The sequence below is a fragment of the Passer domesticus genome, chromosome 2, assembly GCF_036417665.1.
Source record: "Passer domesticus isolate bPasDom1 chromosome 2, bPasDom1.hap1, whole genome shotgun sequence".
Taxonomy (NCBI): domain Eukaryota; kingdom Metazoa; phylum Chordata; class Aves; order Passeriformes; family Passeridae; genus Passer; species Passer domesticus.
This window is the reverse complement of record NC_087475.1, coordinates 101721472-101746930: the sequence shown is the minus strand read 5'-3', so window position 1 is coordinate 101746930 and position 25459 is coordinate 101721472. Positions and strand designations below refer to the sequence as shown.

The 25459-nt window shown below is 40.7% G+C and overlaps 1 protein-coding gene across 1 annotated transcript; it reads left to right on the top strand.

Annotated features, from left to right (window-relative positions):
- The first annotated feature begins 3214 nt into the window (after positions 1–3214).
- On the top strand, positions 3215–24539 carry CCDC80 (coiled-coil domain containing 80). The gene is made up of 8 exons (XM_064410100.1): positions 3215–3908; positions 4291–6191; positions 10340–10496; positions 14355–14491; positions 15125–15273; positions 19470–19573; positions 21146–21226; positions 23191–24539. The coding sequence occupies exons 2-8, from the start codon at positions 4299–4301 to the stop codon at positions 23535–23537; spliced, it is 2868 nt and encodes a 955-aa protein (XP_064266170.1). The 5' UTR covers positions 3215–3908; positions 4291–4298; the 3' UTR covers positions 23538–24539.
- The last annotated feature ends 920 nt before the right edge of the window (positions 24540–25459 follow it).

Genomic DNA, 25459 nt, shown 5'->3' with positions numbered 1-25459 from the left:
TCTGGTGCTCTCCACCCTAATAACCCCCCACTGGCACCAGCAGGGGAGCCTACACCTGCTTATCTGGCTCCCAGCTTCCCAGCACTGTGCAAAGTAACTATGCCAGTTTTCCTAAGCCTCTTGCCTCCTTTCACCTTCCTTGGGAGCAGTTTCTCCCACACTCTCTGGAGGATTGCCTTGAAGCCTACTTAAAGGAAAGTTCTCAGCTGGCCCTCTGGCTATCTCCTTCTTGCTACTACCTTATTTCTCCAGGTTTTGAAGGACTGAGAAGGAATCCCAGTTCATGGGGTACTTGACATTCCTATTAATTATTTAGCAGTTGAAATATTGTACATGTGTGCACACCTCTTGACACATTTGATATATTTAAGTCTGATACCTAAAGCAGAGTATAAAAAGACTCGGAGTGTGTCATCCTGAAACATACATAATTTCTCTTTGTGGGCATAGCATTAATTTTCAGTTCCTTGTTAAAAGCACTCTAAGGGATACAGGTTTTGTACCTTGCATTCCACCTTTCTCAAACTGCTCAATTCAGTACAGTGGGCTACAGAATTAATTTCCATAAGCCTCCAGTGAGCTGTGCTTTTCAGGGGTGGGTGTCATTTTGATCTCAGATTTCCTGTGTAGAAGTGTCCAGGGGGAGTTCACTCCATCCTTTTGTGATTACTTCCAATCCAGCCAAGAAGGTGTCCTAAAGCTTTGATTTGAGGACTAGGACAGAGAAAACAGCTACATTCTTGACCAAATTATTCCAGAATTAACTAAGGTAATTGGTGAAAATTTCAAGTAATTGCAATTACTTCAAGTCTGCACTTAGCAAGATTTAATTCCTAATCATTGGTTATCCTTCTGCCTTTCCCTGCTGGATTAAAAAGCAATTTATTTGCACATGTCTCTTTTCTGTGTATGCATGAGAAAATAATGAACAATGTGTGGCTGTGCCTTCCACCCATTTAATTCCCCACCTCCCTTTCAGCAGGATCATATCCAGCTATCGCATCACTTTTTGAACCCTTTACAATTTTTTTAAAAAGCCTGATGTGTACAGCATAAATCACATTATTGACACTACATATGACTTTCCAACTTCCATTGAACTGCTGGCAGTGGGCTGCTGGCAGGCTTTCTCCTCGCTGCAATATCACACCAAAAGCCTATTTCCAGGGGCTTGTATACAGTGACCTTTAAGTCTCTTACTGAATAGCTCCCTTCAAGTAAATTGTTCTGAATCTTATGAATGTTTTACGTCTTTATTTTTTTTCTTCTTGCTGCAAAACCTTGCATTGGCCCTTCAAAATATGTGTTCACTTTACTAGGAGTCCCCTGTTGGCCCGTATAAATTATTTACTTTCTAAGAAATATTCATGTCAAATATTTCCAGCAGTCATTTCAAGTTTATTCCTCACCTTGGACAAAGGCAAGGAATAAACTATCAAACATCATAATAAACTATCAAACATCAGCCTTGAGAATAATCCCCATGGCTGCATGTTTTCTTGTGTGCTAGATCCTCCCTACACCTGCCTTATAACCCGTCATCTTCACTGATTTGCCACCCTTTCATACACTTAAGGCAGATTTTGTAGTGTTCTACTTCTTCAGTCAGGTTGGGAAAGCAAAGGAAAATCCTCACGGAAGATCTTCAGCACGTGTGTAATTGGACAGGATAGACAGCAAAGCTAATATGGAAATCTGTTTCTTTCCTCTAAAGTTATGTACTGAGCGTATTTTCCTTGGCATCATTAGACTTGTGCAGATGAGTGATGTTTTGCCTCTGTGTGGTTTCAAATTATTACCAAACCAAGAAAATTGAGGAAGTTTAAATTTTTAATTGATTTACCCCAAATCAAATGCTTGGCTTCAGCACTGTAGGGTCACTTCTTTTTAAAATCTTTGTAATGAAACTAGATGAAACACTGAAATTAAAACCTCATTTTTATTTACAGTCTGTTTAAAATGTCATCATGAAACAAGGTAATTTTTAATGACATTTTTCCCTTGTCATGATAAATAAACCAGCAAGCTGGACAGTAATTTAAGTGGGAAATGTTACCCACTCTTACTCCACAGAACTCCAGTTTTGTGATTCTTGTGAGAGGGACAGTCCCCTTACCTCCCAGTGAATGTAGGATGTGATATTTTGGGAAAGGCTGAGAATTTTTGCCCTCGTGTTAATATGAGCACAGACATTCAGCATTCTCCCCTACCTCCAGGGCAAATCACTGGCCACAAAACACAAACGGAATGCATATTAGCAAAACCACTAATGTTTATCAGTGCATTTGAAAACTTTAAAAAATACCTATGAAAATAAGATAGAAAGAAAGGAAAGTTGGGGGTTTTTTGAAACATTAATTTCAAGGAAAGTAGAAGGTGCACCTTCACCTCCAGACAATATAACTGAGATCAAATCCAGTGTGTTATCACAGACATGTAACAGCATCCCTATCAATAAGCAAAATCTTGGAAAACAGTTAAAGTAGTATTAAGGACTTGGATATTTTTAGGTGGGTACCCACTAACTACAGTTAAGTGGTGCTTTACACTGAGGGTGCTCGGCACACTGAAGCCAGTATGAATCAGCTAAAGACCAGGTGTTGCCAGCAGGGCTGAGCCAGTTTACATCAGCTCAATAGAATGGTGTCATTTACACATGAAGGGAGAGCAAAGGACATGACCCTGCCTTTACCCTTGTCTCTGCAGGTATTTTTGTACCTTTTCTCTTTTTTTTCCCCACTGCTCGTGCACATTCACGGGAAATAGATATGACTCTAATTTTAGTACAATAGTAAACAACCCGATCTCTTTAAAAACTACAAATTAACAAACAGTCATGCCCATACGATGTTTGAGGAAAGAATATATCGACATACATGAGAACCTGAAAGAGAAACTGGCTGGAAAGTGAAGAAAAATTGAATTTCACTGAGGAACTCCCAGAAAACAATTAAAAACAAGGAAAGGGGAAAGACAAGACAGAAATAATGAGGTTTTAAATAATAATTCTTAAACACCAGAGCTGTTATTGAGACTAATGGAGAAACATACTTTTTTATCCAGACAGCGTCCGTTTGGTGAGAGGGAGGAAAGAAAAAGCTGCGGTCGGAGAACACCATAGAGCTGGGATGTGTGAAGGAAAGAGTTAAGGCTGGAGTCACCCTCTCTGAAGTGCTGTGATGCTGTGCAGTGTTTCAGCCCCCAGAGCCTTCCTCCTCCGCCCTCCCTGTGTCAGAGTAGGGAGGAGGCGGGTTCTGCTGAGCTGTTAAGTCGTGAGTGAAGTTTCTCCCATTTCCAGTGGCCGCCGTTGTCTGAGGCTGGTTCGGAGCAGAGCTGGGGTTGCCCTGACATTTCTGGGACCGCGGCCAGCCAAGAAGAAAAAAAGACGAGTGTTTTACAGTTTGCTTTTGTCAAAGTGTGGAGAAAGGGGAAAGGGAAGCGACCTTTTTTTTTTTTTTTTTTTCCCAGCATCACATTCCTGTGTTTTTCTTCAGCCTGGAAAATATATTAGTGCTGGTGCTTTTCTCTCTGGAAACAAAGAAGCTAGACGGGACTGAGGAAACAAGGAGTGGGGAGGAGGTTTGGGAAGTTTAAAAGAGAGGGACTTGGAGAAACCAGAAGTTCCCTTTCTTAAATGAAATCCCTGCCTGTGTGGGTAACCGGTACAGCAAAAATCCAGACCTGCAGGTAAATGGAGAAGAAGAGATCACAAAGGAAATTTCCGCTAACTTCATCCCGCCTGTCAAGAAGGTGAAGAAGAAAGTTATAAGACACACAACAGGCTCTGCGATCTGTTGTGCTGCGTAAAGATAAATCACTGAACAACAGTAAAGCTGTATGGCACTGGTCTCCTTTTAAAGGAAAAAGACGTGAGAACTCGTCTCTGGCAGGGGAACTTCCCTGAGAGTGTAAGTTTCAAGTCAAATTCTTGTCTTTCTGCTGTCTATATGGGACCCTTTCTCTGTGTGTCTTTGCATGTGTGTATAGTGAGGGTGTGAGAGAAATGGGGAAAGTGAGAGAGAGAGAAGGATGCAGATCACAGTGTCCTTTTGGATAGACAGTATCGTGTTACAGAAGGATGATCTCATTTTTTTCATAAAGTGATCCATTCTGTGTTTTTTCCAAAAATAACTGTAAAACTTACAAAGCCACTAGGGCAGGACTGAGGTGTAATCAAGCACTTATAAATCACATATTTAGCCAGTCTGTGCTTTGCATTTTTAATCACTTGTGCAAGATATCATCATACTATTAACATCTAATTTTTCTCCTTCTCCCCCCACTGAACAGATTGCACAATGAACTGGAGGCCAGCTCTCAGCTTAGCCCTGCTGTGGGCAGCATGGTTAGTGTGTGGCTCTGAGAAGACAGAGAGGCTAGAGGAAAGGGGGAGCCATGGAGTTAGGAAAGTGCCCCTGCCTTACAGGGCTTCAGGCAGCCTCCTGAGAAGGTCTGGAGCATCCCTGAGGAATTCAAGCCCAAATCCTCAACACCCTGTCACCAAGAGGGATTCTTCAGCACCTCCAAAGCCACCCACCAATCTCCTGCAAGGGGAAGCACATTCCCAGGCCAGGGGCACAGGGACCAGAATGAGATTGGTACAGAGACTCACAGCTGCAGCCAAATACCCCAAGTCCAAGATGATTAAGGATGAAGGGGTATCCTCTGCCACCCAGTCACGAGGGGTACATTTCCCTTCAGGATCAAGTTCTCCCAATATCCTGGCCAGCTTTGCTGGGAAAAATCGTGTGTGGGTTATTTCTGCCCCCCATGCCTCTGAGGGCTACTACCGGCTCATGATGAGCCTGTTGAAAAATGATGTTTACTGTGAACTGGCTGAGAGGCACATCCAGCAGATTGTGTTGTTCCATGAGGACGGGGAAGAAGGGGGAAAAGTTAGAAGGATAACCAATGAAGGAAAAATCCTGGAACAGCCACTAGATCCTGCCCTCATCCCTAAGCTCATGAGCTTTCTGAAACTAGAGAAAGGGAAATTTGGCATGGTACTGTTGAAGAAAACCCTGCAAGTGGAGGAACGGTATCCTTATCCAGTCAGGCTAGAGGCCATGTATGAAGTCATTGATCAGAACCCCATCAGAAAAATTGAGAAGATGAGGCAAAAGGGTTTCATCCAGACATGCAAAGCAGCTGGGGTGGAGGGGCAAGTGGTTGAGGAAGGCAATAATGGGGGTACCATGCAGCCTACCCATGGCAGTGAACATATCCAGGTGTCAGCAAGGAAGGAGGATCCAAGGAAGAGCAATCATCAACAAACAAGGATCAAAATAGTGAGGAAACCAATGACAACAACAGTGGCCACTCCTCTGCTTACAGTAAGGACCACTACCCTCCCTCCCACCACAACTACTCGTGCCACCACCCATGCAGTGGCAACAGCCAGCCAGTCTACACAGTCTACAACTACACCCCTGCCCAGCACACAGTGGACCTGGACCATGAAGTCACATTCCATCACAGAGTACCACAGGCTGCCAGTAGCCCCCGATACCACCACACCACGAGTCACAGCCTCTGAAGACTCCTACTCTCCTGTGTGGAAAACAAACCGCAGGGACCGGCAGCGCAGCCACCAAGAGAAACAACTGGCAGCCACACGGAAACCAAACAAGACTGCCCGCTATGACAGTTTCACAGAACGCCCAACATCTCCCTCAGTGCACTATACAAAGGCAAACGTGGGTAGATTTAAAGATAACAGAACTGACAGAAAGGACTTTAACCACAGGGACCTGAATGTCACACCTGGGCAACACAAACCAACTAAGACAAAACCACCAAAAAAGAAGACCCAAGAAAAGATACTCAGTAATGAGTATGAAGATAAATATGACTCAAGCAAGCCTGCTAGTTCCCATTCAGAGGAACAGTTTGCAGTGGGAAATATTCCCCAAAAGAAAGGAAAAGAATCAAAGAAGCATGACCGAATGGATAAACCTGAGAAGAAGAAGAAGAAGGACAGACCTGACAAGCAGCAGAAGAGTGAGAAGCAGTCCAAGAAGGTCAAAGCTGAAAAAAAGAGCAAGCAGGACAAAGACCGCAGTAAGAAGAAGAAGGGAAGCATGACTGAGAATGAGGATTTTCCCAAGTCTAACAAGAAGACTTTCCTACAGCCTCCCAGGAAATCAGTAACTAACCTCCTGGAATATTTTGAAGGCAAGAGGAGACTCATTGTAAGTAATTCATTCATCTGAATTTTATTACCTAAATAAAGTCTTATCTCCCTCATAGTAGGAGTATGTGGAAATATATGCTTATAGGGGGTTTTTATCACTCTTTTTTTGGTGCTTTATCTTAACAGGTAAAATTTGTAGACCTAAATGATTGTTTTCAACAGGTTTCACAGCCTCATACTGGAAATCTTACATGCAGTATAAGAATCAGTCATCCAGAGATTAGGATAAAACCTGTTCCCAGCCACTTCCATGAGCCATCATATAGCCATCAGATTATCTTGCTTCCAGTGGATATGTAGGTGTCAGGATCTGTATCATTATGATCAATAAAATGAGGTTCCAGTGTGGATTACATCCATTTGTCTCCTTGGGGTACTTGCCAAAGTTACCACGCTTCAGTGTTCTGCCTGTCCTGCCAGCTTGCACACCTGCTTCGTATTGGTGCTGGTGTCCTAAAGCTGGAAGCAAGCCAGGTGGCTTGGCAATACTAGTGCACATCTGACTGAGGATATGCACAAAGGCTTGTGATCAGATGCCCAGAGGGATGGGGAATTTGGGATTAAGATCTGATAGGAATTTGGCATTCAGATCTCCTAGACATCTTCACAGATCCTGTGCAAACTTTATTTTGGTTTGGGTTTTTCTCCTGCTGTTTGTATTAAGCTGTAACATTCCAGTAAGTTTTCAAGCTTGAGAACTTCAGCATGGTCTGGAGTTACTTGTCTCCACGTTTTATAGCACTGTATGTTTTTCCAACTACTTATAAAAACCACTTCACCTGGGACAGGAAACAGTTTTAGTTGTAGTACAAATGTTTTTTCTGGCAGATGACACATATCCTGAAGGGTACACTTTGGAAAACAGTTCTTTAAAAATATTATTGTGGGAGCTGGTTTCTTGCAATTACCCTACTGCAAGCTGGTCTCTTTCACAGTTATTGTCCAATAGGCATTGTTACAAACACCTTTGACTTTCATGCTCCATATTCCAGTACAAATAGCTAAGGTGCCAAGCTAAGATGCCAAGTTAAGATTTCAACCATTGGAATGTAATGAATCATTCTGCTGATGATTCATGGGCCTGAAAACAAGGCAACTTTCTTCTCCCCATGCCCATTCTTCAAGATGTAGGGCATGTGCAGAGCTAGCACTAGAAGTGGAAAAAAGCCATATATTTTAAAAAATTGAACTTGACTGAATTTTGCAAATAATGCCTGTTAGTTACTTGTTAACAAATATTTAGCCAAAACAAAAGCTCAGAGAGAGAAACTATGTAGAAGTTGGGATCCTTGAAATTTGGTTTCAATGTTGTGGTTTTCAAGAATATATGTAGCATCAGGACAAATATAAACAAACTTGAAAATAAAAGACCCAAAAGTAGAGCTCACAGATGTCAGGCTGCTAATCTATAACACCACCACAGTCCTGGCAACTTAAAGGATTGTCTGAAATTTAAGCCTTCTGATACTGGGCCACCTCACAGTTGGATCTCTGAGAAAAGAGTTGCACAATCTCAGGTTATCAGGCCAGAACTCACTGAAGACAAATGATTATGCCATGCTGCACCTCAGTTTTCCAGCATCTAATAACATCCTCAACATGCTTCCTCTGAAGCCCCTGAAGAATAGGTTTGGTTTGGTTATTAGTAAAAGCAGCAGCTGAACTCTTATTTTCTTGTTGCCACTCATGGCACATGTGGAAAATAAAGAACTTCTCAAGCTTCTTTGAATCCACACACATGCCTATTTGCATTCCTTCCAATCAAACTCTTCAGTTCCCTTAGGGGAAAAATCCTTACAATTAACTCTGTCTTTAAACTCCCTCTCTAGAGAATTAGCCCACATTGCTGCAGAAATGGCTCTACCCAAGTTCATCCCCATTGCTTTGCTATATTTTTGTCTTTTGGACTGGCTTCCAAGGACATTGATTCAGTCCTTTTCCAAACATCTTTTAAGAAGGACATGGGGTTTTAAGCTCTACATCATTAACAATTTCAGATTTCAGTGTGAATTTCAAACTTCTGGAATTTTGAAGTGTATTCTGGGTTAAATTCAATTAATGACAAATATAGGTCCCAGGTGCAGAAACTGAAAAAAACCAAACTGTGTTGGTTTTCAGTCCAACAGCCCCACCTCTCTGTAAGTGGGGCTTTTGTTGCAGTCTTACAAATGTTTAGAAATTTTGGTCTTGTGAGTTTGGGCTTTTTGTTTATTTCTCTGTGGTGATGAAATGCTAACTGACAGTTTATTTGTAACACTCCATATATGCCCAAATGCACACACACACACACACACACACACACACACGCACACATGCGTGCAAACAAGGAACAGGAAGATAACCAGAGGACTGGAGCACCTCTCCTATGGAAACAGGGTGAAAGAGTTAGGATTGTTTGCCCTGGAGAGCAAAAAGTTCCAGGGGGACCTTATAGGAGCCTTCCAGTACCTAAAGAGAGCTTATAAAAAAGAGGGAGAGTGATAGTTGTGGATGCTCTATCCCTGTAAGTGTCCAAGATCAGGCTGGATGGGGCTTTGAACAACCTGGTGTAGTGGAAGGTATCCCTGTCCCTGGCAGAAGGGTTGGAACAAGATGATCTTGAAGGTCCCTTCTCACCCAAACCATCCTGTGATTCTGTGATGCAAACACTGATAGAGACAGTGCACATACAGCCTGGGTTAAAACAGACCTGGCACAAAACTTTGGTGGGAAATTTGCTTTATTCTACAAGGTTTGATGAAGCAGATCAGATTCAGTCTTGACTCTGCATTCCAGCTTATGATCTCCAAAACTAGGAGGAGACAATACAAATCAATGGTCTGTTTTTCATCTCAGTCCTCAAGCCCTTCTCATAATCCTTTTTTTTTATTTGAAGCTTTTTTTTATATGCATTTTAAAAGCAATGTGTTACATGCTGTAGCCCTGAAACCAAATCTTCTTTCTGTCTGTCACTCTCATTCACCTTCATGTCCCAAAGCTGTAGCCATGCCAGGAGCCTTTGCATAAATGAGAGGCGGATTTTATAAGCCTAGAAATATTTTTACATTGATGATCTGGATTTAGAAAGAATGTACAGTAAAAATTAGCCTTCAGACCCCACAAACTTCAGAAGACAGCCAAAAAATTATTACTCCTATTACAGATTAAAGCATAAATTTGTAATTGAAGGATTTTGGTGTTTATTTGTGACCTTAAATCATAAAACTTGAGTCTGTATTCCAGCTCCCTTTGTATTTGGGGGATCAGTGGCAGGTGCTTGATTGCAGTTCACTGCTGCCAGTTAGAATGATTACATTGCTAGAGCTGCAGCATTCCTAGGCATTTTCTGCTGGAAACTGCTGCATAGGATCACTGAATGTTGTTATGCACACCTCTTCCCTGGAATATTTTCATTTCAGTCACTGATGAAGGATCTCAGTCGAGTGCTCTGAACTTTTTAAAAACTAAATATTTGTAATCCTCAGGAGGCTTTGAAATAAGTACTGTAGAATGTAGAACTTTTTATACTTTTGTTGTTGTAATTGTTCCTCTTCCTTTTTGCCCACAGTTGTGCCTTTGAGCAAGTAAAAGTCCTATAAGAGAGCGAAGTGGCTTAGAACAAAGAAAAGCAAAATCAGTCATTTTCACATGAGTTCACAGTGGCCTTAGCAAGTCCTGAAGGTCTTCCTAGATGGCCATCTGTTAGATAAGTACTCATGTAGCCCTAGTTGTACTCACCCCTCGGCAGTCAAAACAGGCAAGGGAGCTTTGCCTGAACCATGGGACGAGGGCAGAGCAGCTGCCCTGTGAGTGAGTCAGAGCGCCACTGAAGGCTGTGAGGGAGACCTGGTGGGCCTGGCAGGGCAAGGGATAAAAGGAGAGTATGCGGCTTTCTGTAAAATATTGTGATATTTCTTCTACCTGCATTGTGGCAGAAGCAGCAGAGGAGCTGGTGCAACCAGCTGTACCTGCTTCTGAAGGTTTTCCTGTAGCTGGCTGAATGTCTTTGGGTCAGGCCTGGGTATGAAGGCACACTACAAGCAGAAATAAATAACAGCTTTGTGGGAAAGAGAGCCCACTTTGCAGACAGCCGCTTGTTCTCCTTCAGTAAAACAATCACTTCATTCCTTATACTAAACAAACTCTTTTGTCTCTGCCACCAACCAGCTGATCACAACCCCCAAGGTGGACAACACCATGTACATACAGCAGCGAGACGAGTATCTGGAGAGCTTCTGCAAGATGGCAACAAGGAAGATCTCAGTCATCACAATTTTTGGCACCATGAACAACAGCAGCATGAAAATTGACCACTTCCAGCTAGGTTCTTTTTCTTTTAATACTTTCTCTCCATCTCATGGGCACAATACAGACAGCAACAGGAAAAATCACCCCAGCTTGGGTCAAAATCTAAGACTATGAGATCTAAGTACCTCATTTAGACATATTTAGTGCCACCTTCTTCACATTCAGATTTTCTATGTGGACAGGTGACACTGGGCATCCATCTCTCTTAGCCAGCTTTGAAACAACTGCTGTCAGTATTCAGGTCCTGGGGAAGCACCCACCAACGCCAGTGAAAACCTGTCCTTTTCCAACAATAGTGGCTGGACAAAGATTTCAGGTTGCAGTCCAGCAAAGCACTTAAGCTTAGGTATCTCTTGAATCTTTGAATTATCTCATTTCTGTCTGAATCTAAAGGTTAACACCATCATAAGTGCTTTGCTGGATTAAGCCAAAGAAATACAAATATTCTACAGTTCTATATTCCAAATAGAAGAAAAGCTTCTAATATGGCTTACAAGTCCACCACATCTTTCCCCTCAAGTTCATCTGGTTTTACCAAACCTTGGGAAAAGATGCATGATGGAACAGAAAGCTCAGGGCCTGACCAGCTGCGGGTGTTTCAGGTCTGGCATATAAATGGCCAGAAGATCACAGATTCATGTCTGGCTTCCAGCTGTGCCTCTGCTACTCTCAGAGAGACAGGATCTAGCCTTGTGTCACTGAGTGACAGTGAGTCACAAATCCTGTCAGACTGTCCATTTGTGCACCTCCTTGACAAATCTGGAGCAGTATAGGATTTTCCACATCAGGCCAAGGTTACTCAAGGTTACTTTTTGTGTACCTAGATCCATCTGCCTGTCAGTGGACTGTTTAGGATTATATTTAGTTCCAGTCTGGCTAGTATTCAGATATTCACTCTGACACAGACCATACTCTTTCAGCCTGTTCCAAACTTAACCTACATCCAAACTTGCCCCAAACCACATAAGTGTATATAACATCTGAGTTCTCACAGGAGGAATTAAATTGTTGAAGGAAAAAGGAGATTTAGAAGGGTGTAGGTTAAACCTTAGATGAAATTCACCTTACAATTTTGCCCAAAACACCAAATCCTGGGCTTTATAGCAATACACATAATACGAATAAATAATACAAATATCTTTTTGTTCTACCACCCCTTCTCCTCCACCCTTCCTGTTTGTATGGCCTCTTCAAGGCTCACTCTCTGAGCATCAAAGGCAGCAAAAGCTCCTAAGAAACATTTTGTACACAGTATGTTTCTGTAGTGAGAAGCTTGAGCCCCCAGCATAATGAGGTCTACTTGGAGTGCTGCATCTTGGGACTGAAATGCAAAAGAGAAGAACAGAAAAGTCAACAGAAAAGACTTTTCACTTGAAATTTCAAATGCATTTAGAAGTGGTCAGTGTAGCTCACAGTGATACCAGAGAATATTTCCCACTTTCCCACTGGAATGACACAAAAGATGAGTGTCACTGCAGAGGTCTTCTCTTCAGCCCAAGGTAGCAAATGTGGTCTCTTTTCACCATGAGAAACAGGGCTTTAATCAACTAAACATCAGCCCCTGGCTACCCATCCTATAATCAAAGCATGTACTTAATCTATTAGGCCAATGTACTCCTAAAACAACCTGCTGGCCTTCTTTGTAAGCTCGTTGGAACTGTTTCTAAAGATCAATCATCTTCCCAGCCTGTCTAGCTGCCAAAGATGTATGGAGGAATATTTCTCCATTCTTTCACAGAAAAAGCAAAGAGAGCAAGGACTTTGCAGGTAGCAGCATAGTCTCAGCTCTGGTGGATCTTCATGCAGATCCCAAATATCCTTTATGAGGAGGGAGTCAGGGACAAGTAGTGACTTGGAAGGAAAGAGACAATTAGATTAATTTCTTCTTTTTTCTCCACAGAAATAATTTCCAAGTTTGAAAGGCAGGTCAGCCTTTGTAGCATTATTTTTGTCCTTGATACAGAATTTTGTTTATCACTCTGTAATTTAATATTCTTCTTTTCATTGTAAGTTTTGAAAGAAAATCTCCTCAAAAGGAAACTCTAAATGGTTAACTTCATGTTGATATCTAGAGTTTAAAGCAGAAGGGTGCCATAGGTCAGTGGGTCTAAGGTACTCCCGTATCTTAGCTGTTTTCCATCACATTTCACAATGACAACTTTTGCATATTTCTATCTCCATCTAGGCCAAAGAGATAGTCTTGGCTTTTAAACATGAAATTTTAGTCTGTGTTTTAATGGTCATACTTGCCATTAGTAATACATAAATCTCACTCATCAAGCACCTGAGGCAGGATTTTGAAGTGGATAACAAATTAGCACATCTAGCAATCCAGCCAATCCAATCCAAGCTCCTAGCATTGCTTGTTAATTCTCTATAAAACTTTGAACTGAGGTACATATAACAATGAAAACTCATATAAATTAGATATATAACATGATAAGTATAATCAAATTTTAATATTTGCTGGCTTTTTTTTTTTTGTAACAGTGGCTTCAAGGTGTGAAACCTAAAGATCAGATTCTAATTCACACATTTCCCCAAAATTTTAATTCAGAAGTTTCATTCCATGTATACACAGGATGGACCTGCTGCAAAATTTGAATCAGATCAGTATGCTCCTTAAAAGCCATGTATGTTTAGAAAACTATTTTAAATGCTTTGCTGTATAATGACTAAAATCTTTCTTGTTGTTATGTGCTTAACTTGGATCAGTTAATCATATCTCTATTTGCTGACAATTATCAAGCAAGGGACTGAAAAGTTGCACCCCTGGATTCCACTTCTTGATGACCTGCTGTGTCTCTGACTTCAGGCAGGTCACTTAAGCCATGGCTGGGATTTCTAAGTGAGGATATGAAGATCACATTCATAGTGGTGCCACAGGGCATACGCAAGCAGTGTTTGCAGGGAGCTCTTGGTGTCCTGCAAAACTTGGTGTGTGGTTTAGCCTTTAGTCCTTAGCTTTCCAGGCCTACAATTGCATATGGAAGCTTGTTTCAGCACTGTTGCAGTTGTATAGGGCTGTGCTGGATTCTACAGCTGGATGTAGCTGGATGCTACAGACCTTGACTACAATGCACCTTGGTCCCAAAGGATGTAAGGAACCTAAGTAGCTCCACAGGCTTGTCTTCAAATCTCTGTCTTCAGAAGTCTTTTTCTCATTGTTTCAGAATATTGTCTTAGAATGGACCACTGAGTAGGTACAAGTCGTACTCAAAATTAAGTTTTTGCCTGTCAGGCCTCTAGAATCAGCAAGCAGAAGGAGGAAGGAGTGCCAAAGTGGGGTATCTAGAGATGTATACTGCCAGCACTGCAGCATTCAAGACATGTTAAACAGTTTCTGGTTTCTTATAGTCACTACACATAATTTTTTATGACTGGTAAGGTTAACTCTACTGTTCTGGCCTACCTCAAGCTGTCCTAACTATATTTTACTGACCCAAATCACCTATGCTTTTCATTTGCACATGGTGTACATTGTCAAAATTATATTTTCCACTGCAGAAGTGGCTACATTTCAGGAGCTGGTGAAATGATTAGTACATGCATATACACATATGAGCATATTGAAAAAATCTCAAAGATCTTTCCAGGAAGAAGCAAGATTTCTCAAAAGAACATACAAAGGATAAATACTGAAGAGAATGAGCCCTAGGATCAACTGATTTTCAAAGACTATTGGGATAGAAAACAAGACAGTTGAAAGTCATATGAATGAAAAGTTCACACACATGGTTTGTAATACATTGAATATGCAGCAGGAAGAGAGTTTCTGAGAAATGAATTCTCCCTTTTCTTTTGAGGCAAAATTAAAGACAGAGTGCTGTGTGATTCCATGACTATTTTTATTTCTCCTTTGCCTCACATTAAGATAATGAAAAGCCCATGAGAGTGATAGAAGATGAAGATCTTGTGGACCAGCAGCTCATCAGTGAGTTGAGGAAAGAGTATGGGATGACCTACAATGATTTCTTCATGGTGCTGACAGACACTGACATGAGGGTCAAGGTGAGTGTTTCAACTCTGAACTCAGCTCTTTTGAAAGAAAATGCATTGGAGACATATGAAAGAAAATTTGAAAAATTTAGGAAATTATACTTTATTTGCATGTGAGGCACGTAAGATACTGATGCAGGATCTGGTTATTGCTGGAGGACAAGCAAAAGAACAATAAGTGAAATTTTCATAACTTAGACAGCTATCTTCATTTTCTGCACTTAGGGGGTCTCAGGAATTGTGTGTTTCTGCTGGAATGATGAGGAACAGAACCTCCCTACACCTGAGAGGGTTTTAATGTAGTACCTGCCATTCTAAAACACACAGTTTGGCTGCTCAACAGGATGACAGCACATTGCAAAAGGACAATCCTCTAGCTCAATGGCCTTACAAAAGAATATAATAACTGCAATGTTCTGGCCTTATCACTTTGGGCAAATAGTGAAAATATGCCACTTCCAAAGGGCAGTCTGACTGCAAAAACAACTCTATTTTCCATAGTTTCTGATCTGTTTTAGGCCTTGTTGCCTGCATGCAAATTAGAATACTTGGATCTCTAAATATCCTACAGTGGTGTGATACATGCAGAAATGCTGCTAATATGAGCATCCTCATACCCACCTGTTTTGGTTTTTTTCTTAACAGCAATACTATGAAGTACCCATAGCAATGAAGTCTGTGTTTGATTTGATTGACACCTTCCAATCAAGAATTAAAGACATGGAAAGACAGAAAAAAGAGGGCATTGTCTGCAAAGAAGATAAGAAGCAATCCCTTGAGAGCTTCCTATCCAGGTATCACCTCTGTTCTTATCTGCTGCTAGTTCTACTAATTATTTACTAATTATTATTACTGGAAAAATACCCCTGTAACTATTTCTGGGATTTTTAAATATAGATTTGTCAGTATTTACAATGTTAAGTAAATATAGACATGCAGCCAGAGCTGCATGCAGTCTTGTACAGAATGCTGAAAAACAGGAAGCATGTTTCCTGACGAACTAAATCTTCCTTGGACACTGATTTTCAGTGCCTCAGTTTCCCCATCTTGACATGGAGATAATAAAACTGATTTGTATTAGAAGAGTAAATAAGGATTAATTCACAGATGTTAGCTCAATGTTTTGAATGTATGAAGCACAGTGTTTATGTGTTTTGATCATCAACTATCCCAATCTTATTAATCCCATTCTAATCCCTTCCATGTAGTTCAAATCAGCAATTAATTCTCTCTAACTTCCTTCTTATCCTGCTTGACATAACAGTTTATCTTTGCCAGTATTAGTCATGCATATTATTAAAGGTCTTGCAGATGTCTTTTGCAAAATGTTGGAGACCTTCTACAGAAAGATAATTTTGTTTATGCAATCCCTACATGCTGTGTTATTACTCTACTCTGAGACCTAAATTCCAGGCAATAAATTTTTCTGGACTGTGGGCATTCAGACCCACAGAAGATCTGTGCAGCTACAGCCCTCTCTCAATTATCACAGGATAATTGACATGAAATTAGGGCTACTCCATCATTCTAGACCTTACCTGTTTCCACTGCATCCTCCTCACCTACTATGAGAATCCATGGGAACACACTGTTAATTTAAAACTAAGCTTTAAAAATAAGCTTTAAAATAGGCTTTATAAAATAAGTGAGGCAGCATGATGGATTATGGTGAGGAGGAAATGAGCAACAAGTAAATGAATAGGTTGTTGGTTCATAAACGTTTTAAAATTCAATGGCCACTTCAACAGAAAGAGAACCTTTAACAAGATCCACCCCACCCACCTCACCACCTCCCGTTTAGGACCCAGTGATTCATCCTTGAGACCACCAAGAAGAACCACAGTTTGGAAACAGCTGATCAGCACAAGAAAGATCTTGTGTACTGGAAAGGGACAGGCCCCAAATCCTTCTTTGCTTGGAAACAGCCCTAGCAATAAACACACATTAGGAAACTGGGCACAAAAAATACAGAACGTTGCATCTATGAACAGAACTACGGCTGCACAGAATGTATTAGTTGTCTGTGAAAAAAGCATCAAGGTTTAAATATTGGGTGGACTTCTCTAGCCACATTAACTGGTCAAATTCCCAGTAAAATTAATTCCAGCTTTGTCCAATGTCATTTTCCAGTTGAACAAGAGCCTTGGCATCATCTCCCTGGTGCTGCTCCTTGCAGAGCTAAGTTGTAATAATGCAAATATTGTTCTTAACAAACTTGCGTGGTGTGAAAGGAGACCATGTGAGCCAGAACCAGCTTGAGTAATGCTTAAAAGCCACATGCAGAAAGAAGAAAAACTTAAATTTGGGGGTAAGTCCTCCTCTAAGATCTAGATGCTGGCTGTGCTGCTCTCTGAGCTCACACATCAGAACAGGATACAAAACAGATAGAAGAGGAAGAAAGAATCTACAAAGGGAAGGGTCTGGCAGATTTCTCAGGAGTATTGATCCATGGCTTCTGATGTCAGAAATAAAGCAGAAATCTGTACATTAGTGTTGGCAAATTAACAGCTGTGAGGGACCAACTGAATTAATTTCTAAGATGTAGTCCCAGATGAGCACACCAAGTGCTCCTGGGCCCAGGGAATAAACACCTTGAATGGCTTTCAACACTTTTCAGCTCTGTTTAACTCAAAAAAAAAAAAAAAAAAAAAGTATCTTAAAAGTGACTCACAGTTTTTCCCTAGGCAACATATGATCCAATGGCCACATTCTCACTCACTGTTTGTAAGTAACCAGATGCTTTTCTATACAAAATTAAAGATTATTTTGTTCCCCATTTGTAGAATAATGACACAAAGTTTCCCTCCTTTTCTTCACATATGTGATTCTTAATGCTCCTCATTCCTATTCACTTAACTGTACATGCACATTTGTTGGAACCCTGGATGCTGAGAATTTTAAACTTTCTGTGGTGAAAGGCACAGACTTGCAAGAGAGCACTGCATTTGACCCGGGGCTGTGAAGAAAGCTTCCAAAATTGATTGATAGTACTGGGATTACAGGTGTGTAATTGATTAGAAGTGTGTAATATCACAGGGTGGAAAACTTAGAGTTTGGGATTTTAGAATATGGAAATAATTATGAAGCAAGATGGAAGTTTTAGGGTGGAGGCAGGTTGTTCTTCTTTGCCTTCTTCCTCCTTCTTCTTCACCTTCTTCTTCCTTCTTCTTCCTGAGTTTGAGTGGTGTTTTGTAATTGCACAGAAAAGTTCACATTACAGGCTCCCAGGGATCAGTTATTGGGTTAAAAGGGAAAATAATCTAGGCGTCCTTTCTTAATTGGATAGTTTAGTCTTAAAAGACCTTGTAACAAGAGATTGTTAGCCATTTTGTGCCCTGTTAATGAAAGGCTGCCGAACTCATGGTTGTGAGACTGTTTTACTGATAAGAAATAATAAACACCTGAGTCCGAACATGAGCTACCATCTCAAGTGCGTTCAATCCAGACCCAGAGAAACCAATACATAGTCAAGTTTCTTTGCTGTTCCTCCTGAAAAAGATGAAAATTGAGGAGGTTTGCTTTTCAAGAATTAATTTTTCTAATTGTAAACAAATATTGTGGAGGATCATTAATGGGACATCACGCCATATGATCAAGTGAAGCCAGTTTATTACAAAAAGCAAACTATACTTATACTGTTTTCTATTGTTCATGCCTCAAGCTAATACATGATTGGTTAAGTCCTTTTCACGCATGCATTTTAATATATCAGTTAATTTTAGTTATTCTTCCTTCTTCAGGTGTCTCGCTGCGGTTTTCTTGTCTGCCTTTGCATCCTGAACTGTCTGCTTTTGAGCATGTTCTTCTCCTTTCGTGTCCTTCAAGGGCACGGTGACCTTATTCAGTTTCTATGAAGGCTGGATGGTGCATATGTTGTATGTGTCCATTGTCCTGCAAAAAACTTCCAACAAACAAACATCAGTATCAATCAACAAGAAAAGACATCAGCATGCCCTGCTCTTCTAACAACTTCTCTGACTTTCAGCAAGTCCCACCCTATCTTCAGCTTCTCTTAAGTGAAGCAGAATTGACCATTTGCATTAGCCTTCATTTTGAGATCTTCACATGGTACAGCAGAAAAGCAGGCTATTATTATAGCAGAGTAACATCTGCATCCATTTAAAAGATCATTTCCTGCTGTAAAAATATCTCTGCAGCTTTGCAAATTCCTATAAATCTGATTTATTTAGGTTAAGTGCAGAAGTACCTATATTTAAAAATCAAGTTGTTGAAACAGTGTTAAAAACATCTAGAGGTTAGAATTTTTAAAAATTTCAAGTGTCCTTATGGCACTGCCTTTCCTTGACAGAAAAGAAATATGATCCTTATGCAAAATCTTGGATAGATGGTGGAGTCCCTATTAAAGAAATATTCTAACATTTATTTTATTGTCCCATGCATGCCCTATAAAGCCACAGGCTGACACAACCACAAACTGACAAACAAGCTCAGATTTAGAGCCATGTCGAAGGTATTTTGTGCAAATGTGGTGCAGGAAAGAAAAAAGAGGTCAGTGATTATTTAAACAGAAGTATGAGTTATGTCTGAAATGAAGATCCACCCCAGTTCTCAGACAGCCCTTGGACTGCAAAATAACTCTGCAGTTCCAGCAGTGGTGAATGAGGTGAAAGCTAAATGCCTAGTGAGGAATTCCACAGGAATCCTTCTCTCTTGAATATACACTTCTCAGTACTGCTGTAACTACTGAAAGGCTTTGAGCAAAGATCATAAACTTTGCAGTGTTTGTTTGGTGGAGCAGCAGCCCTGCAGGTGTTTCTTTGAAAGTTTTGGAGCTGTAAGTTCAAAACAAGCTATAAAATTAAAACAAAACTTTATCCTCTCCCAGTGATGGACAGAACTGGGAAGACTTCCTATCCGCTGTTACTCAGAAGTTGTGAGAGATTTGACATATCTCACCCGACAGAAAACAGAAATGCTGAGAGGACTGGAGTCACATGTCATGACCATGCCTGGCCACGCTCTTTTTTAGGTTCCGATGGAGAAGGCGCCTGGTGGTGATCTCTGCTCCCAGTGATGAAGATTGGGCTTATTCCCAGCAGCTTGCTGCTCTCAGTGGACAAGCCTGCAATTTTGGTAAGTCAGAAGGAATTATATTCTTGCTCCCCCAAACCACATCCTTCCTGATGATGTGATGGATTCCTTTGGTCAAGTTTGAATCTGGACAGTCTGAGGAGTCTGAAAACTGAAAGCTTTCCTCCAGATCCAAATGGAAGATTGTGTTAAGCAGGTAGTACAGCACGCTAGTGGCTAAGACAGCTAAACGAAGCATTCCCTGGAATAATTTTTGAAACATTACACTAATGTAGCAGGAAATGTTAGCACTCCAAAGCTTCTCTTCAGGCTTGTACTTCAGGAGAGTAATAGTTGTTTTGGGGCTTTTTTGTACTGCACAATTTAACAATATAAGGAAAATGCTTTGTTAAGGGCAGATCCTTTAAAATCCAACTGAGAACTGGGGCAGGCATCAAGGAGATTCATGGACATCAGAGGTTTTTTTCTTTTCCTTACTGCTTCATTGCCAAAATCTGCAAAAATATTAATGGAATCCAATTCAATCCAGTAAAGACCCTCCCAGACCCATCCACCTACACAGTCAGTGGAGAGAGAAGGGCTCCTCCAGGAGACAGCTAAGGGCAAGACCCAGAGGCACTCTTCTGTCCTCATGTCAAGAAGTGCAGAGACGTACTCCTTAAGTTCCTAGCAATGCACACACCATACAGGGTCTAGACTCAACTCCTTAAACAGAATGAAACAGGTCCCTTTCAACAGCTGCTATTTCAATGCATTCAATTGCACCAGAAGGGAGATCTGCACAGTATTATTGTTTATTCACAATCACCTGCCTTTCATTCAGAGCATCAGCATCACCTCATTTAGAAAGTACCAAAGTAAACTGTGACATAGGCCACTGAAAATGCTTTCTGAAGAATAAAATGTAGTCAAAACAGATGAGTATCCCCACCCTTTGGTAGCTTGAACATAATCCAGTGAGTTTCTAAAGCACTTGTCAATGGGTGTTTTAACTAAGTGGTATGTTTCCAAGCATCTTACCTCCAAGTTATAAAACCAGTTACATCAAAGATTTTGTATATTGTACTGACTCATGTTACATGAACAGTTCCTGCTGTCCCTAAGGTCTTTCTTCAAAGCAGAGGCAACAGTCCAAGCCTCTGTGCAGAACAAATGGAAGTAAGTATCTGTCATAAGCTATTCCCTGCAGTCATTCAGAGTTTAACTGGCATAGGTTATGTTGCTGCTAAATAATTTTTTGCTGTGTGTATGATATGTAAAAGCTTTACTAGTCAAGAAAGCAGTGCAGGAAGATTCTGGAGTTGGAGAATGGCCTCTGCAATTTACTGGCAATTCTGATGCTGGTATCCCTATGCTACAGAACCACATCACCATGCTACTTGACGTTGGAAGAACAGCTGTATGCAACTGATACCACATTTACTCAACACATCAGCTTATCCTTATGTTTGGGACAGATTACGTGACTGGCAGGGAGGCCATAGAAATCAGTAACTCTCCTGGAGGGCTGGCTGAGACTGGGCTCTAATGTAGTAAGCACAGACCTGGCTGATTAAACTGAAATCTGCCCAAAGATCTGGTCTGACCCAAAAACCTTCTTTATTTCCTCCACAGGTCTGCGCCACATAACTATCCTCAAATTACTGGGAGTTGGAGAAGACATTGGAGGTGTCTTAGAGCTGTATCCAATTAATGGTGACTGTTTCCAGTTTCTTCAGTACTACCCATGAAGGGCATTATACAGGGCTGAGTACTTCTTCACTGTAATTTCTTTAGAGGGATGAGTTTTCCTCTTTTGTTTCTTTTAAGAAATTAGACAAAAACAAACAAAAAGCTTTCTTGGTATTTCTGCGCTGAATATTTTATGGGTTCTTCAGGAAAGAAAAGGACAAATATCTAAAGTTCATCTCACATTTTGATTTCCTGCTTAAACTTATAGTCCCCAAGACACTCTTCTGCCAGCCTTGCTATCAAAGGGATATCTGTGCCTTTTTACATGCTCAAGAGTTTGCAGGGCTAAAAGAACACACACTCACAGACTCTCCTCTATGGATCCCTCATTTATATTCACAGAATGGCTTAGAGTGAATAGGATCTCTTAAAGATTATCTAGTTCCAAGCCCCTGCCATGGGCTGAGACATCTTTCACTTTATCAGGTTGCTCAGAGCCCCATTTAACCTATCCTTGAACACTTCCAGAGACAGTGCATCCATATGGGCAACCTGCTCCTGGGTCACACCACCCATATCCTAAAGCACCTCTTCCTTATATCTAATTTAAATTTACCCTGTTTCTGTGTAAAATTAATAGCCCTTGTTCTGTCTCTGGACCCTGTTAAAAAGTCTTTACCCATCTTATAAGCTTTCTTTACTATTCCACTTGCATCCCAGCAGGCTCTTCCAGGTGTATCCTTAAGAGAGTCTCACTGTCAGATGCTGTGGGTTCCTCAGCTACCTAATCCAAACAACTGCCTCTATCAGTGGAGGAGCAAAGACAGAAAGCAGCTTATTTACTCTGTGCATGAAAGCATTCTAGTCCTTCTATAGCACAGAAACATTAACTTCATGTATGAGGAAAAAATAAACAGAGGAAGCTGATGTCAGACTTCTTCCATCAACACTCTTACAGCCTCCACTGATTTTTCACTGGTGGCTTCATGACTTTGTTTATAGCTCCTATTTGTTAAGATCAACAGATCTTTGTCTAATCTCCCCTTGAATTGATGTTGACTTCTAGCACATGTTCTACTGTGAGAACTTCTATAGAGGTACCTTTTATTTGGCCCCTATACCTTTGTTCGATTCCTCTTATTTCTTGTGTGGGGAAAAAGGTGAACATTTAATCCATTATCCATCCCTGAAGTAACACTGACATTCTCTCCCACCTTGCTTCTGCTTCAACCATGCTATCAAAGGACCTTTTGAAGCCTTCTGAAAATTCACATAGCCTTTGTCAGCGAGGCCACCCTTAACCTTGCTGACCTCTTTCAGAGAACCTCAAGTCTGTAAGGTAGGGTGCCACCGTGTAAGAGTCCTGTTGCCAAGCCAGCTATGTATATATGTGCCCACTGATCTTAGTTTACTTACTGCCTTACACTTTCTACCCATTTGTCCAACACAGATGTCACACTTAAAAGCCTGGAGTGCACCAGATTTACCCTAGAACATATACATTGAAAAGGAAATTACATCTACCACATCCCATACCTCACATATCATGACAGTTCAAGAGTGAGACTCTCTAGGTTCTATATCCTGCAATTCTTCTATCACACCTCAATTCTTTTAATTTCTTTCACTGTTACTGTTTTCCACATATGCCTTCTGCAATACATAAACTGGTGACCCAAGCTGAAAATACATCAAAGAAATCAATGGATTTTGGGTGACAAAAAGATGTAGCACGCTTCAGTAGCTTCAGGATGGGGAATAAGGACAAGTTTACTAAAATTAAAAAAGCTGTTAAAAATACATCCTTAGTTCACAATAATTTCATTTCAGAAATTATCCAGGAAATGGATCTGAACTTTAAAATGACAAGAAGCTTATATTGTCTCTTGGGCTATATCCTATCTCCTGTTGCTATTTTTTTTAACCTAGAAACCATCATCATTGCTTAAACAAAACATTAATACTGATTTTATGTGATCACTTTCTAGGAAGCTCAACTGTAGACCGAGAAGACATCCCACCTAATTTGGTGAAAGACATTCGGAATTATTTCCAAATTAGTCCGGAATATTTCTCCATGCTTCTTGTGGGGAAAGATGGCAACGTCAAATCCTGGTATCCTTCTCCCATGTGGTCTATGGCAATTGTGTATGACCTGATTGATTCCATGCAGCTCCGGCGCCAGGAAATGACAATCCAGCAGTCGCTGGGCATGCAATGCCCCGATGATGAGTATGGTGGGTATGGCTACCACAGCTACCACCAGGGCTACCAGGAAGGCTACCAAGATGACTACCGTCACCACGGAAGTTACCACCATGGATATCCATACTGAACAGAGTGACTTAGTCTCTGGCTGCCCCAGTGTCTGTCTTCCAATAGCTATCCAATCAACAGATGGCCAGTTGCAGAAAATCCTCCCAGGCCACCTAGATATCCATGCCTCATTCTTCTACTGTTCAATAAGGGACTTTGGTCATTTGCCTTCTCAAAAAATGCAGAAGCCTTGACAGTGAAGCAATTCAAACCAGTAGCATTGAAGCTTTAAACAATAAAGACTCCTTTATATTTTTAAACCTTTATAAACAAAGGCTATCAGCAGGTGCTGTTTATATTAAAACAAAACAAAAGAGCCCCAGCCATCGGCACTACAGTAGAGTAGGAAACAAACTGTCCAACAATGTGCTTTTTATTACTTTTTCTAAGGAGGAAAAAAAGTATATTTATTGGAAAGTGAGATTTCATTATGCTTATGAAGAGAAACAAAAAACCACATTTTGGGTCTCTCCCAGAAAAGAAAAATTTAAGAAAGAAGCATGGGGCATGTTCTTTAATAATAACAACAACAGTAATAAAATCTTTTTGAAACACCATGTTTAAAAAGACAGCATCCCTTCTAGAGTGCATTACCATTGTAATTAGTTGCCTTTATGAATGAAAATAAGATTTATGGCTATTGCAGAACTTGTTCCAATACAATACAATGTAAAGTTCTTAACTACAAAGCTTACTGCATGGCTATTTATTCTTTCAGTTGGGGTCCCTGTTCTCTTAGGTCCTGCCCACCTCACTGTTAAATCCAAGTTAATGAGAGCTAAGTGGAAACACCAACCAGGGTTAGCACTGTCTGAAATACAGAAATCAAAAAAGCATAATTTTCATCAGAAAAAGAAATCTCATTCAAGTATATTTTCAATGAGTTGTAACTATCTCTCTATAATAATGCTTTTAACTAAACTGCTATTCTAAATTTCAGATTTTCTTTTACCTTTTCTTCTCATACCCTCACCTATAAAAGTGATCTGGATTAAATGTTTATAAAAGTATTTGAGATTAATCTATTTCTCCCACACTTTCAGAAATTTTTTTCCTCCCTTCTCGTTGATGTCTTTGGACACTGAAGCTGCAGCACCACCCTACCCTACTGAAACCAGTGTCAGAAACTGCATACATAGCCATGGTTTCAACCATGTGTAGTCACGGTTTCTAGCCATTTGGGTTAGATTTCTAAACATTAAGATGCAGCAGAAAGACTATGGAATATCTTTAAGTGAAGATACCATGTCAGCCTTTTTAATGGTACATTGGTCACTTCTGATGTCAGAGGTGTGCCTGACCAGTCACATTTCTTTTTATAATCCATGATGTGGGTGCACACCACATATAGATGCACGCAACAGGGCACTTGTACTGGGCATTGCCATCACAGAAGTAGCACAGGAACAGCTCTAAGCTGGCCAGAGCATGCTCTGCATTTTGACTTGATTTTTTTTCCCCAGATGAAAACAAAACTGGCTAAAGCAACAAATTCACTCAACAACAGATGCTTTCTTTAGAAATTTAAGTCACAAAGGGTCAGGCACTTTACTTGCCCTTCTGAATTTCAGAAAGGCAGACAAATGGTCACAAGGCCTTAGCTTTACAAACCTGGTCACTCTTTGGGGCAGGCTGCCCTCCCTATCACAAGCTCTAGTCAGTGCACGGTACAGCTCCTGACTAATCTTTCTCAGGTGACAGGAGCTAACTGGGGGAAGGCATTTGACAGAATGATTTTGAGAGGACTGCTGCCTGCAGAGAGCTTCTGAGCTCTCAGTGACAACAGCACTTCCACAGCTGAAAGCAGTGGACATTCAAAATTCCAAAATTCAGAATTCAAAAATTCAAAATTCAAAAAACCAGAAAAGAATAACAGGATGGAAGGGTTTCTAGAAGAAAATGGAGTGTCCTGTAGCTCACTTTTAGAAAACAAGAGCTCAT